At 37.6% G+C, this 15927-nt stretch overlaps 1 protein-coding gene across 8 annotated transcripts; it reads left to right on the top strand.

Annotated features, from left to right (window-relative positions):
• The first annotated feature begins 3090 nt into the window (after window positions 1-3090).
• LOC117636872 (DEAD-box ATP-dependent RNA helicase 21-like) lies at window positions 3091-8372 on the top strand. 8 transcript variants are annotated; one of them, XM_034371582.1, is made up of 4 exons: window positions 3091-5489; window positions 6126-6201; window positions 7389-7450; window positions 7994-8372. In XM_034371582.1, exon 1 carries the CDS (start codon window positions 3203-3205, stop codon window positions 5381-5383), a length of 2181 nt encoding a protein of 726 aa, XP_034227473.1. In that variant the 5' UTR covers window positions 3091-3202; the 3' UTR covers window positions 5384-5489; window positions 6126-6201; window positions 7389-7450; window positions 7994-8372. The 8 variants fall into 8 exon arrangements, with proteins under 8 accessions (XP_034227473.1, XP_034227472.1, XP_034227471.1 ...); XM_034371581.1 differs by having other exon boundaries at window positions 7389-7474; window positions 8001-8372; XM_034371580.1 differs by having other exon boundaries at window positions 7389-7474.
• The last annotated feature ends 7555 nt before the right edge of the window (window positions 8373-15927 follow it).

Below are 15927 nucleotides of genomic sequence, written 5' to 3'. Positions count from 1 at the left end.
ATAAAAAGGTATTTTATTGAATGCTTTGTTTATTAAATAAAGAAATCCAATACAAGTCATTAAGAATTACTACTACTAAAATAAAATACATGAATTACAACAACTTTAATAGAAAACATGAAAAATACAAATACATAAAAGTTATGCTAACTAATTTAATGGTTTCCATCATTTAACCAATCTGTGTTGCTAGGCCCATCATCCCGGAAAAGTCTTCTTCTCATAACATCTCTTCGTTCTAGCTTCCAAAATTGTTTTGTTTCAGGGGACATATGGTTTGTATCCATCGCCATGGTTTCCTGATCGGTCTTGTCCATATCTTTTTTGCGTAAATACTCCCTTTCTTGTGCATACTCGGCTTGAAGGGCCAACTCGTTATCTTGGCATTTCTGCTCCATTTCAATTCTTATGCCGTTTTGCCTTGCAATTTCCTCCAAAAACTTTGAATTATTATTGCTTGAATTACCCGCTTTCTTTGCCTTCGCGGCCTTTCGGCCAATGGGCCTCGGCTCCTTTTCGATGGATGAGTCTTGACTCATAGGGGAATCGAGAGGTGAATTCGATGTCATTGAATCACGGAGTGGCGTCTCGTTTAACACAATGGAGGGACCCGTCAGAATAATTATGAAGCGTTTGCAATATTTCACCACCTCCCAACATTCATGATGGTTGAAACTTTTTTTGCCACCTCCGGTTGCACCAAACCACATCTGTGCTTGAATCATCTATTTAACAAAAAAATGGAAATGCAATAAATATTTAAAATATATTGGATATGCAAGTAACAAAAAAAAATAATAATGGAAATGCAATTAACCTTACAAATAAATTAGAAGTGCAAGAAAAATTAAGAAACAATTGGAAATGCAAGAAATATTAACAACATATTGAAAATGCAAGAAATATTAACAAAATATATATATTAGGAGATTAAACTTAATAAAACAAAAATTATAAAATACTTACCTCGTTAGTACGATTTTCCCTGCTTCTATAGTTGTCCATCGCTTTTGCGAAGGCATCTCTCCATTTTCCCAACTCTTTATTGAGAATTTTCCACCTACTAGATAATGTCATCTCCGTAGGAGTAGACCCCGGAATTTTTTCAAAAAATTCGGCATGAATTTTTTTCCACATATGAAAAAATTTAATCTCATTGCCGGACATGGGACAATGACAAATTTGGAGCCAAGCCTCACACAAGGAAACATCTTTCATGGTGCTCCAAGCCCCTCCGATTTCGATAGAAGAAGCCATAAAAATAAGAAGTAAAAATACAAGGTGAAAGAAAGGAAAATGTTGAGTAAAGAGTGAATAATAGTAGAAGTATAATTAAATGTATGAGGATTGGTGTTGAAAGTGAAGTGTATTGATAGGTATTTATAGAAGAAAAAAAAAATCAGAATTTTTTTAAATTTTTTTTGATTTTTTTCATAATTTTATTGCCCAAAAAATGCCAGCCGTTGGATTGGATTCAGAGAAGCTGATCGGAGCGCTGGTGGCTTGACACGTGGCTTCTTCCCATTGGAGCTTGCGTCGCGCTGACGTCACAACACTCGGGCTTCATCTCGGGCTGAACTAGCCTTCGGGCTAGCCCGAGTTGGTGGGACCCACTCCCAGTCTGGGCTTGGGCTCATTGCTGGAACGAATTTTTTTTTCCCCCCCTGCTTTGGGCTCAGCTGCTCAGTGGAGTTGCTTTAATGGGAGGGGGATTTGGGTGAGGGGTTTGAACGTGGTGTTCAATCCAACCATCCAATCATTAAAAAAATATAAATTCAATATTTTTTCTCTCTTATCGGGTAACGTTGGGTCTGTATTGTAGAAATGGTGTGTAAATTTTTTGGGTCTCAAGTCGACACTTTTGGGTTGTGTTATTAACAATACTTGGGTCTGGCCTAAGCGGCTTTCTTTTGGGATGGCATTGGGTCTACCTTTATTGCCCGCTATTGCATGGCCTTTTTTTTTTGTTCATTTATAATTTTTAGTCAACAGCTTTCTTGTTGCTGATCTTTTTTATGGTGGCTGCGTTTGTTATTAATTATATTTATTTAAAATTGGTCTTTTTTTTAAAATTTCTTTGAAATTATTTTAATTGTATAATTTTTATCGTAATTAATTTTATTATTCAAAAAATATACTTTTTAATTTGTAAGATATTCAACTACATCAGTGCAAGTGAAACTGCAATTCAGTTCAATAGCTGCCAAATTTTTTTAATAAATTGAACCATTAAACTAAATTGAAATGTACTATTGAACAACTATTGCTGATATTTAAAGCACAAATAAAATAATTAAATAATGCTAGAGTTATTATACTCTTGGAACGCTCGCTTTGTTAATTAATTTGGAACATAGTTTCTCCTTTCTAGAAAAATATTTTACAACATGTTTGAAATTTTTTTTTTTAATCAAAAGAATAAATTACTTTTTAAATAATAAGTCCCCCAAGTTAATAAAGCAATTTTACATATTATAAGTTTCTTGAGTGAGTTTTGGAAGGTTAACAAAATTAAAATAAAACTTCCAATGAATATGGATGGATTCCACCAGCTTAAGTTAATTATTTCATTTATTTCTTATGGTTTTGTTAAAATTAATGGTCAAGTTGCCGCAAGCTTCTTGATTAGAAATCATTGTGGGTGGAGTCAATAAGATTCGAATTCTCATCGCAATTTAGTAGTATGTGTGAGAAATTCTTTCCCTTTATACTTTAAATTATCACTTATATTAAAAAAGAAATTACTAACAAAAAAACAATATTAGCTTCCTTCTTTATTGTGAAAAAACCAATATCCTTTCCATTTACAATTAGGAGAGTTGAGGGCCTAAGTTATAATCCATATAGAACTAGGAGACTTCACGCAGTTCTCCATATAGAACTAGGATATTGTTCTCCATAAATAAAAACTTGTTGAGATGGAAAACACACTCTCAAATTCAATTCCCTCAAATATTCTCTCATACCAGCAAGTTGTCAATTTCAAAAGTAAACATCTTTTTAATTTCATGTCAAAATAGTTTTGTTTGTTTTTTCGAATTTTTTTGGTTTCAAAGTTAACCTTATATAAACAAATATATTATTCGATATTTTTTTTCCCCAAATAGATTTAATCGCAAATTTCCCCTCCTCGTCCTCCACCAAACCCTTAACCCTGCGACTCAAAATCCCCTTCCACTGTCTCTTCCGTTTTTCTCACACAATGAAACGCTTAGCAGATAGCGTTCCCGTAGCACCCTCCTCCTCTTCGTTGCCGCCCAAAAAACCCGTTTTCTTGACGAAAGCCCAACGCGAGCAGTTAGCCCTCCAACGCCGTCAAGAAGAAACCGAAGACCAGAAACGCCGTCAAAGTCATGTTCTCTCCAATCTCTCCCATTCCCGCCCTTCCTCCGACGCCGCACCACCCACAGCCACCGCCAATTCCGACCGGGACCGGGACCGGGACCGAGACAGAGACAGAGACAGAGACAGAGACAGAGACAGAGATCGAGATCATAGGGACCGAGACAGGGACCGATATTCCCGAGACAGAGACCGGGAACGAGATTCGGAGCGGCGAAACCGCGACCGCGACCGAGATAGGGAGCGGGAGGAGGAGGCCAAGGTTCGAGAGCGTGCCCGCTTGGACAAATTAGCAGAGCGCGAGCGAGACAAAGAGCTGGACGCCATTAAAGAGCAGTATCTCGGATCGAAGAAGCCGAAGAAGCGGGTCATCAAGCCCAGCGAGAAGTTTCGGTTCTCTTTCGATTGGGAGAACACGGAGGACACTTCTCGGGATATGAATGCTTTGTATCAAAACCCTCACGAGGCCCAGCTCTTGTTTGGCCGAGGGTTTCGGGCTGGGATGGACCGTAGGGAGCAGAAGAAGCTGGCTGTGAAGTACGAGAGGGAGCTGAGGGAGGAGATCCGGAAGAAGGAGGGCGTGGAGGAGAAGCCCGAGGAGGCCATGGCGCAGAAGCTCAAGGAGGAGGCTGCAGAATTATACGATACTTTTGACATGAGGGTCGATCGCCATTGGACTGATAAGAAGCTTGAAGAGATGACTGAGAGGGATTGGAGGATTTTTCGGGAGGATTTCAATATTTCATATAAAGGGTCGAGGATTCCGAGGCCTATGAGGAGTTGGGCAGAGAGTAGATTGAGTGAGGAGTTGCTCAAGGCTGTGGAGAGAGCTGGTTACAAGAAGCCTTCTCCGATTCAGATGGCGGCGATTCCACTTGGGCTGCAGCAGCGCGATGTTATTGGCATTGCTGAGACTGGTTCGGGTAAGACTGCTGCCTTTGTTCTTCCTATGTTGACTTATATTTCGAGGTTGCCTCCCATTAGTGAGGAGAATGAGGCCGAAGGACCGTATGCTGTTGTTATGGCGCCTACTCGTGAGCTTGCACAGCAGATTGAGGATGAGACTGTCAAGTTTGCGCATTTCTTGGGTATCAAAGTGGTTTCCATTGTTGGTGGGCAGTCGATTGAGGAGCAAGGGTTTAGAATTAGGCAAGGCTGTGAGGTTGTAATTGCCACTCCGGGGCGTTTGATTGATTGCCTGGAGAGGCGTTATGCTGTTCTTAACCAGTGCAATTATGTTGTTCTTGATGAAGCTGATAGGATGATTGATATGGGGTTTGAGCCGCAGGTTGTAGGTGTCTTAGATGCAATGCCTTCCAGCAATTTCAAACCTGAGAATGAGGACGAAGAGCTTGATGAGAAGAAGATTTACAGAACCACGTATATGTTCAGTGCCACAATGCCGCCTGCTGTAGAGCGGCTTGCTAGGAAGTACTTGAGGAATCCTGTTGTGGTCACGATTGGCACAGCTGGAAAGACAACTGATTTGATCACTCAGAATGTGATCATGAGCAAGGAATCTGAGAAGTTTGAGAGGTTAAAGAGGTTGCTTGATGAACTTGGTGATAAGACTGCTATTGTGTTCGTTAATACCAAGAAGAATGCAGACTATGTTGCCAAGAGTTTGGATAAGAATGGATATCGTGTGACCACTTTGCATGGGGGTAAGTCACAGGAGCAGAGAGAAATTAGCCTTGATGGTTTTCGAGCCAAGAAATACAATGTCCTTGTTGCAACTGATGTTGCAGGACGTGGGATTGACATACCTGATGTGGCCTATGTTATTAATTATGATATGCCTGGGAATATTGAACAGTACACGCATCGTATTGGACGTACTGGACGGGCAGGGAAGACTGGTGTGGCCACAACATTTTTGACTATGCATGACACCGAAGTCTTTTATGATCTCAAGCAGATGCTCATTCAGAGTAATAGTCATGTTCCTCCTGAACTGGCAAAACATGAGGCCTCAAAGTTCAAACCCGGTTCAGTTCCTGATAGACCACCTAGGCGTAATGACACTATTTTTACTCATTGAGAAGCTAGGAGGTAAACAAACTTTTCAAAAGAGGGCCCAACTTATTATGCAATGTGATGCTGTTTTAGTGGCTGAGACATCTTTGCCTACTGCTGGAACTGAAGAAGTGAGTTACTTTGAATGGGATTGTGCTTATCTATAATTTTGATTATGAATATTTCTGCTGTACTGTAATTGGCAAATTGATGTCATGACTTTTTTCTTATGAAACAATGTTGTTAGTCCTGATGACTAGTTAGAACCAGTAAATTGTTTATGACGTTATCAGTTGGGAGTGTTCATTTTTTTCTCTTCATTGATTTGTGCAAATTACTGGTTTACTTTATTGGGTGGGAGCACAAATCCTTTAAATATTGCTGGCATATCTCATTTGAATGCACAAATAGAACATTAAAGCCGCTAGTGTATACTTTTTATGTATTCTGTATGTATTATGTTCACAGTGTGGTGGTCACCTCCGTCCTAGAGGTCCCTGGCAACAGATCTTTAAGATTCTGCTGGACCACCTCGCTGGACGACATTGTTTGATATTTGGACTTTTTTTGTGCATGCTAAATTTGATGACGACATTTGATATTAAGGTGTTGTCTTCTCTATGGTACCTTAGTTGAACATTCCTTTTTTTTTTTTCCTTGAATTCTTTCACCTTTCTGTTTGCTTATTGAGAAATCTTTTTACGAGAATTCTTATTTGATTTTGATTTTCATGTCATTTGGTCCATATTGGGCCAACCGATGGAAAGAAAATACAAAAGTGATTTCCAGGTGAAGCTGGCACATCATTTTGCTTATGCGCCTGTTGAAGCTTTGCATGGACAGGTACGTAAGTGTAATTTTTCCGAAGCATGTATGATTCATAGTTCTCGGAGATGTGGAACAGTTATGTACTTTAAAGAAAGAAAAAAAACAAATTGTCTGCTTTAAGTTATTATGTGGAATTCTTGAGGAAGAACTGTGATAAACAAGGAAATGAATATATGAAGGGAACAAAAAATTAATGCTGTTATCATGATTCATAACATGAAGTTTGTAAAGAGGGGATACCAGTAGGTTGTTGTCTTTAACAGCATATGTGATTTTGGCCAACCAATACCATTCTGATGTAATTTCGTGTTTAATGCTTTTAGTGTGGTTGCTAGCCATTGGTTGCAGCTGTATGTGTCTTATGCTTTTACTGTGGGTTTTTGGTAGACTGTAATCTGGGAGATGTGCTATGATGGAATTTTTTTGGGATCTATGGGGTGAAAAGAACAGAAGGGTTTTTGAGAATGCATTGAGTGAGGAGGTGGAATGCTTATGGGATAGGGTGCATTTTTGGCCGTCTTTGTGAGCATCTGTAACTTTTTAGAGTTTAGCGAGTTCTCTTTTTTTCTGTCGTTTTGTCGGCTTGGAAAGCATTTATTTTGTAGCTCTTTGGATTTTTTTTTTTTTTTGGTGTATTCGCCTAGGATTGAGTTGTTGAAGCAGTTTGCATGTCTAGTTCTTTTAGAAGTGGACTACTTGTTCACTTTTGTTGTACTCTTATAAATAATAAATAATAAATCACCTTATATAACTATTTGTTATTCGGGTGTTACAAGTTATTTAAAATCTTAGTTGAACTTTCAGCATTTATTTACTGATTGTAGGACTAATCTGGTTTGCTCTCAAGTTTTCTTTATACTATCCGAGAAGACAAGAATTAATCCATTCACTCGCATTTGGGTTAAAATAAGTCCAGTTATTTTTTACTTTTTGCATTTATGTTTCTTGAGAATGCTTATTAACTTATAGGAGAACCCTAGACATTCTAAGATCCTTTTTGAACCCTGGACGGCCAGATTAATTGTTCTTGTATGCTTATTTGAAATATAGTGAGCTTGTAAATTACCTTCCTTATGTATTGCTGTATGTTTTGATAGATTCCTTGAATTTTTGGTCTTTGGGGTTACCTTCATCTTCATGTGATAAATACATTAGTTTCAATTTCCAAAGCTTCTAGCAACTATTAGTCTTTGTTTTTTCAGCGTTCTTGTTCATTTCCCGAGATATATGACGGCAGCAAGTTTGCCTTTGGTCACACTGCTAGGTTAGTCTCCTTACATGCAGAAAGGTATGAGTTTTATTTTTCTTAAGCCCCTTCTCCAATAAACTTTACAAACAACATATGCATTTAAAGTCACTGTGTTTCTCAGAGACTAAACATGAAATGGATTCCACAGAAGAACAGGACGAGTGGAGAGTTGGGTTTTGATTTTGGAAAAAATTAAGCGTATGTTGGTCACTTTAAGGCTTTCTTTTCTTTTTTTTTGGGAGCGAATTAAGTCAAGTTTTGCTAAACTTTCTCTACTGTTTAGAAAGTACCATTTTCAAAAAAGTTTATTGGGAAGGGCTAAGATAAAAGACATGAGAACTTTAGCATCAAATTGTACAAGATTGTTTGATGATCATGAAGATGTTTAATTATTTATTTGATTGTTTCAATGGATCAATCTGTTAAATTAGATGTTGGCATGTTTGTGAATGTTTTTATTATCTTCTACATGTTTGGCACTGGATTTATACCATGAATTTTTAGATGCATGAACGAATGTTGTGTTCTCTTTCACTTAGTGCATCCGTTCGGTTTAAGATTTCAGAAGCCTGAACTGCCTCATCCCTCAACGACGCTGCCTGGTAGTGTGGTAGAGAACAAAGCCTAATGAAGTAGTCCTCACAATTAGGATTTTGTTGTCGGAGGATTTTGGTGCTTCGTAAAATTCTTTTTCAGGTCCTTTAATCAACTTTTCCACACAATGCTCTGTAATTTGAAATGCCACTATGAAAGGCCAAAACCCTCGTACAAGGTGTTTGCGGATAGCCTATCAAATTGTGGACGTTGTGTACAATTTGGTTTGGTTGACTTGGATTTGACCTTATAACCTAGGTAATCGAGTAACAGCGTCGCCTATTATAATATGACGGTGTTCCAATGTACATATTTCATTTGAAAATTTTCTTGTGAAATAGGGTCGGGGTGTTCAATCTCATCAACTTGCTTCTTAAATGCAATCTTGGATTTGGATGTATCTTGAAATCATGGGCTGTGTAAAACAAAGTAAATGTAATCTTTGTTTTGTGCAGCTGAAGGCAAAGATATACCCAACCATCCATCCATGCCCATCAATCAATTTTGGAACCAATGGTTATGTTAGCAATATCTCCTTTTCTTCAACAAAACGACTTCCAACAACTTGGATATAGTCCTGCGTTATTTGCCACATTATCTAAGCAAAAACTTGAAAATTCTTTCAACGATGCTCGTCATTTTATTACTAGTCTCTCTGCATGCACTCGCACGCATACATGCTAAATTATCCATTTGCATTAATAGGGTAATACACCCGACTCCCAAATCAGAAGCATTTTCTATTGCGCATACATGCTAAATTATCTATTTGCATTAATAGGGTAATACACCCGACTCCCAAATCGCAATTTCAAAAACTGACCACGTGTAATTTTCTTGAACTCTTAACAACTGAACCTTATATCATAGCAATTATTACCCAATAAGACCTATACATAAGGTAATTGTTTGGATCCGATTTTGCTCGACCCAGGGAGAAACACCAAGGCCAAGACCTTACAAGACAAGGTGTGTTTGCACATGAAAAGCCCATGAAGGGAAGAAAAAAAGAATGCTGAGATTATGATTCATCACATAAACCAATAAAATGCTTGTTCAAATTTATTATGTCTTTAATTATGGTTGCTATCTATTTCTTGTTAAGTCTCAGCAGCACTGATCTACCAGATTGTAGAGCTAATCTGCTTTGCTGCTAAGTTTACTTTATACTATCCAACATGTACTTGAGAATGCTTTCATGTTTTTAGTGCTATTCAAATGAAAATGGGCCTGGACATTATGTTCACAATCCTTTCTTTTATTTTTAATTCTCATGGTTCTTTTGTGTACAACAGTATACCGTACACAAAAAACTATGACGAAAGAATTCTGTTCTGGCATAAATAATTTTTTGTTTTGAATTGAAATGAAACTGAAGGATTTTTTTTTTCTTCGATCTGGCAGCTAGGCAGGGTGAAAACAAATTTTTTTACCAAGAATTGGATCTCCACTTCTATATAAGACTAGAAGGCCTTGTTACTTAATCCAAAACCTCGTGGAATAGGCTCACCATTATTTCATCTCATTCTAATTATGGGTTCACCATCATTTCCGCAGTGGCTTGTAGGGCAGCAAGTTTGCCTTTGGTCGCACATTTCGGTTAGTTTCCTTTGCATAACGAAAGCTATGTGATTTTTTATTTTTTTCAAAAAGGAAGTTTAGCCAAAAATTGATTTTAAATTGACCAGGATATCCTTGCAAAGCAGCTCAGAATATCCTCTCGTCTTGGTGGCTAGAATTTTTCTTGCCCGAGGACTTTGCTTCTGAGGTTTTCAGGTATATTAACCGATTTCTCCACACTATGCGAACACCGAACCCTAGAAATTAGCTTTCCAAACCTTCAAAACCGAAACCTCGCGGTTAACTTGATTGTCAAAAACACCAATGAACCACATTGGTGTCCACACACTCCCAATTTCATTTCCGTAGTTTGTTCTTTTTATCTGTAGATAATGCTTGGGTTCTGAAAGAAGAGGAGGAATCGCTACTGAAATGATCATGCAGTCCTACGTTTTGGAGTTCTAGGCGAACAATTTAAATGGGACCTTCTACTTTATATGTATATTTATGTGATTTTTTTTTTTCTTCGGTATGTTATAAAAAATATTATATGAACTCAAATTCACAATTGTAACATTAAAGAAACAAACAAAATGTAATTTACACAACAACTTTATAAACTGCATCAAGATTCAAAGCATCACTTAAATATCAATCACCTTTCATTTTTCGATGCAAAAGTATAAGTTATCTGTAACAACCCAAAACAAAATATTCTAAAAATTAGTATTAATTTATTATAGAAGAAAGACGATTTTGCCATCACATTATTTAATAGGGAAAAAGTTGACTTTTTGATCGAGAAGGAATTTGGCAATTCCACCTACGCCGATGCGTAGAGCACAACGAAACGAGTCCGTAGACACGGAGTGGACTCGAATCGGAGTTGTAACGAAGAAAATACGGTCAAAATACCGTGAAGGGCAAAACGGTAATTCAAAAAAAGTCAAATTTTATCCCTTCTCTCTCTCTCTCTCTTCCCCTTAGCTTTCTCTCTCCTCTCTCTCTCTCTCTCTCTCCTCCCGTCGCGACCAACCCGCGCCCCCTCCCTTTTCCGTTCAGCCCGTCGCCACCACAGGCCGTCCCGATCTACGGCGTTGGTACCATCGGAACCGTCTCGCCGCCGCCGTCACGCCACGACCGGTCTCCGCCCATGAGACGACCGGAGCTCGTCGGAATATCCAGGAAATCGACCGATTTTCAGACCCTTCGTTCTCCCACAATTCTCAACCAAATCTTTCGAGTAAGGCACCAGGGGCCAGACTGAACCACAGGAGGGACCTTCAAGAGGTCCAGCTAGCTCGGATCAAAAGTGAGTGGACTTTTCGTTTATAAATGATTTTATGAATGAATTTCATATTTGATCTTGAATAAGTTTTATTGAATGTTTTTCGAACATGATTCGTGCTGTAAAATACCTTGATTTACATGCTGCTTAGTTACTGATGCCCAAGTGATATAAAAAGAAGAGTTTGAGAATTTTACCAGAGGAAATAGCAGTTTAATTTCAGATTTACTGAAATGCAGTTAGTTATCAGACTTTTCTAAAAATAGTTTATTTTAAAACTACCATGTACCCAGATATGGTTATTTACCCTCAGTTATACCGACGTCTACGGACGTTCAGTTTATTTTTCAGTTCTGTCAGTGCACTTGACATTGCCTCACGAGTTTCGGGGACGCTCGGACCGTGAGTGTCAGGATTTGCGGCTCGGCTGACTTGGTGTCCCAAGACCTGCCAGGATTTGCGGCTCGGCTGACTTTGTGTCACTGAGACCTGCCAAGATTGCGGATCAGGCTGACTACGGTCCCCTGAATCCTGCCAGAGCGGCTCGAGTCGACTTTGTGTCATCGAGACCTGTCAGCAGATCAGGCTGACTATAGTCCCCTGAATCCTGCCAGTTTGCGGCTCGGATGGACTGTGTGTCTCCGAGACTTGCCAGGGGAATTGACGGATTTACATGGGTACACCTACGTGATAGTTTTAAAGGAGTTTCAGTACTTTTATGAAATTATTGCTTTCAGCCATTTTATGCAAGTTTTCCTGATATTTGAGCATGCTGTACATCTGCATAGATATATATATATATATATATATTTATATGTGAATGCCTTGTATTTAACTACAGTCGAACTTCAGATTTATATATATTTATTTATTTTTACAACGGGGTTATTATGTTTACAAATTGTTTTGAGAACATTATTTTTGTCCACTCACACTCTCAACTGTTTTTCGCCCCCAGGCAGTAGACGTGCACATGAATCCACCACGGGCCTTCTTCTAGCTCCTGCGCCACTCACCAAATGTAGGATTTTGTTGTAAATTACTTAAAATCTTGTAAATATTTAGTAACTGCTCTGATATCTGGTTGGATTGGAGAACCAGAACTGGTGAATGTTTGGTATACTTATTCTGACAGTTGGTGTGAATATTACGTGCTTGTTTAACAGGTGAAAATTTTGGGATTTGAACAAATTACAGGGGAGACTCTGCCAAATTTTCGGCAGAAGTCTAAGAGAAGTTTTAATCGTAGTGGTAACAGAAAAGGGTAAAAAGGTCTTTTGTGCCCGGCATTTGCCAGGTGTCGGACACGCACAGGGTCCGGCCCGAATTTCAAAGTGGAATTAGAATCGGGTCCTGTCATTATCACTTAAATATCAATCGCCTATTATTTTTCGATGCAAAAGTATAAGTTAACTTTACATAATATTTATATAATATAATTTATTTAAAATAACATACATAGGTATATATAAGGGTTTATACCCAATTTGGGCTTTGGGCAGCCACCTTGCCTGCTTGTGCCTAGGGCCTCCTTAGGCTCTTGTCTCTTTGTGTTACTTTTCAAATTTTATTATTATTTTTCAATGTTTCGATATGTGTCCATTTCTAATTAGCCACATGTTCATTTTAGGAGGAGTTCCTTTTCTTTCCGGAGCCAAACATTATCCTTTATATATTGGACATTGCTTCCCTTTTTCTAGGGCACTCCTACTTCTTGTAAATTACATTTTAACACATATAAAAAAGTAATTCATCAAAAATACAAAAAGAAAAATCTCTACATTTCTACTTCTAGAAAATAAGGCAATTATTTTATTTTTAGTTTTATATTTTCTCTAATTGTATTTTTACAAAATAGAAAGCAAAAATAAAAAAGTACAATAGGTTTGTTTTTGGAGTGGCAATAAAAACTACGTTTCCAATATGTTTGATATGGAGATTTGAAACCCCACCACCATCGTCAATTGAAATGTCATTGTGAAAGGGCAAGAACCACTTACAAGGGAAGGTGTGTTTGCCTCTTTGCCTAGGAATTTGTGGATGGCTGGTGGCGTGTTGCACGCAATTTGGTTGACTTGGAATTCAACCTTTATATCCTTTGAAATCCTTAATGCGACAAGAAAATCAAGCATGCCAACTAACTCTGAATTTCGGTGTTACATCGCATCATCAATATTTCTTAAATCTGACACGTAAAACTTTTTTTTATTCCCCCACCCCCCCACCCTTTTAGGTATTTACATGTTACCGAATTTCTTTTTCTTAGAGTTTCCTAATTGGACTTTACTCTATTGTCCTTTACCATGGTCCATGTCAGTCATGAAGATCGCCGGACCGATGCCGACTTGAGATGAGGCGTCGCCAAGCACGTCGGTCCATCAAGATTTACGACTAGTGACAAGTCACTTTGAAGCTAAGCACACGTGTAACAAGAGAAATAATCATATCAACTTATTTTATAATCAAATACCTAATAATATCAGACATATGCTATATTTTATTTTGGGCTGAGCCACCCCCACCTGACCTGACCCCCATCTCAAGTAATTTATACCAAATCATTGGTAATGAGCATATACTTACCCAATTCATCATTTTAGTTTTGAAGTCGTGTTACAAGACAAGACCAATAACTTCACCTTTAAACCCCTTTAACAATATCTTCATATTGGTCAGTTTAATAACAATAATAATAATATTATTATTTACTATAAGCCATGAAGGTTCAAATCTAAGTGATTGAACTTGAACGAGTCTACTTCCCACTTGGTTCTTAAGCGTTGTTTTTTTTCTTATTTAAGATCTACTTGGTCATAAGTGTTGATAGTTACACGTTAACCATAAAATTAATATATTATAACTTAGAAGTCAAATAATTATATATATATATAAGTACCATCATTTGCACCCCGTATTAAGATAATCCATACCAGACGAGCCCAAAAGTCTTCTCCATTTCATGGCCATGCATGGACCAAGTTTTAGCATAAATGGCATTCTTGTACCCTTTTCTGTTTTCAAATTTCTTCCTTTCAGATGAGAATGGAAAAGAATAAAAAGTTGATTTTGACTAAACAAAACATTTACTTCCACTAGTGATGATCTAAAGTTTGATTTCACATTATTAAACTTGTACAAGTGCAATCTAATTAAGGATGTAAATAAGGGTATAATCACATAATATTACTAGAATGTGCAGCAAATTTAATTTATATACTCTCATTACTAATTAATTAGCTGCCATCTTGTATGACTAAATTTATATTTTCAGTCATGCATGATTTCTTATCCTTCCCATTATCTATATGAATAAAAATGAGCAGATAAACATTGCAGTATCTGAAAACAATTCTTTTGGTAGTTGCACGGCCGGCAACAACCATGCCACATTCCACAGGAACAGTGCACAAGCTCTTTTAAACTACTCATCTAAGGCTTCCATTTGTATTGTAGGATAATACTCTCAACGCACCTTTTCACGTGTAACGTCACTTAAGCCAAACACGTGAACAACACATTGAATGATGTAAGAGCACGTAACAGATCTGGAGGAAACATAGTTTCCAACTATCTACATGTGCATAGAGAAAATAAATAAACCAAAACAACAACCTTGATAAAGATCAATTGTGTGATTTGGGACAAATTCTGTCAAATACAGTTTAGAACCAAATTTAGAGAACATAAACAGTTTTAGAGAGCAGATTTTGGGAGAATAATTTGATTGGGAACATAGCCCAAAAGAGGTAATGGGAACTTCAATTTAAGCATGATTAAGAAGAAATCACCACAATGATACCCAAAAAAAAAAAAAAAAAAGAGAGGGGGGGCAATGATACTCCTCCTCCTCTTTTTTGGGACTCTCAAGGGGAGAAAGTGGCTAAACACTCTTTTCTAATTCAGAGTTTAATACTTGGATTGAAGAAGAATCATCCTGGTTGGTTTTTCCTTGATTATCATAATGTAATTGTCTCATGATTCAATAAATCTCTTGATTATTAAAACAAAATAGTAATTAGCACATCACATGCAGGCATGCTTCTTCACGCATGAACACTGAAAAAAAAAATATTATTGCATCAATAAGTAGAAAAATAATGGATTATTTTTATAGGGTTATTAGGTCTAATGGTATTTGAACTTGGACATGATTTGCGTTTTGGTCCCTCAATTTCCAAAATCGTTTCCATGGTCCTTTAACTTCAATTTTGTTAGGACAAATAGTCATACAGTCAATTTTATTAACTTTTTCTGTTAAATGTAGGGGTAAAATGGTACCCCCCCTCCCCCCAAAAAAATTTCATCGTCCCTGACCCCATTCTAATTACCTCATCCCCGTCTTATCATCCCCACTTCCACTGCCTCTCTCTCTCTCTCTCTCTCTCTCTCTCTCTCTCTATCTCTGAATCAACTTTCTCTTTCCCAAATGAAAAGGCAAACTCTGACTTCGATAATTAGAAAATTTTGTGGGTAATTTTGATTCTTGATAGCAACAGAGACAGAGAGAGACATACAAACAGGGGAGGGGGAGGTGCGTTGGAAAGAGGAGGTAGGGAAGATCGCAGTGGGGTTAACTGGATGGCTAGGTAAGGGGAGAAGAAATCTGGGTGGAGGAGGATTAGAAATCGGGATAGAGGAGGGAGAGATATATATATATATATATATATACATATATATATAGTCCTCTTCTATTGAGGGATCCCTCAAATAATTTTATTTGAAGGACGCCCTTTAAGGTGCCTTACAATTTTTTTCCAATGATCCAAACCATCTATTTTTTAGGTATTCATTCATAGATTATCCTTACAAAAAATTAGACAAATCGGAAACCGTTTCGCATCCAATTGTGTCCTACAAAATCAATGAACACGGTGCTTCAAGAAAGTACTAAAATTTCAATAACTCAATTGAATGGTCAAATTATATCGGATTCAAGTGATTTTTTTGTAGAGATAATATTTGAATATGTATCTACAAAATAGATGGTTTGGATTAGTGAAATACAATATGGAGTGGGCCCTACAAGGGGTGTCTCTCAAATAAGCTTATT

This window comes from Prunus dulcis, chromosome 8, assembly GCF_902201215.1.
Source record: "Prunus dulcis chromosome 8, ALMONDv2, whole genome shotgun sequence".
In the NCBI taxonomy this organism is placed as follows: domain Eukaryota; kingdom Viridiplantae; phylum Streptophyta; class Magnoliopsida; order Rosales; family Rosaceae; genus Prunus; species Prunus dulcis.
This window is presented reverse-complemented; position numbering and strand designations above follow the sequence as displayed.

Excerpts from the sequence above, each read along its gene's own strand:
- LOC117636872 (XM_034371582.1), top strand. The coding sequence starts at position 3,203 with ATGAAACGCTTAGCAGATAGCGTTCCCGTAGCACCCTCCTCCTCTTCG.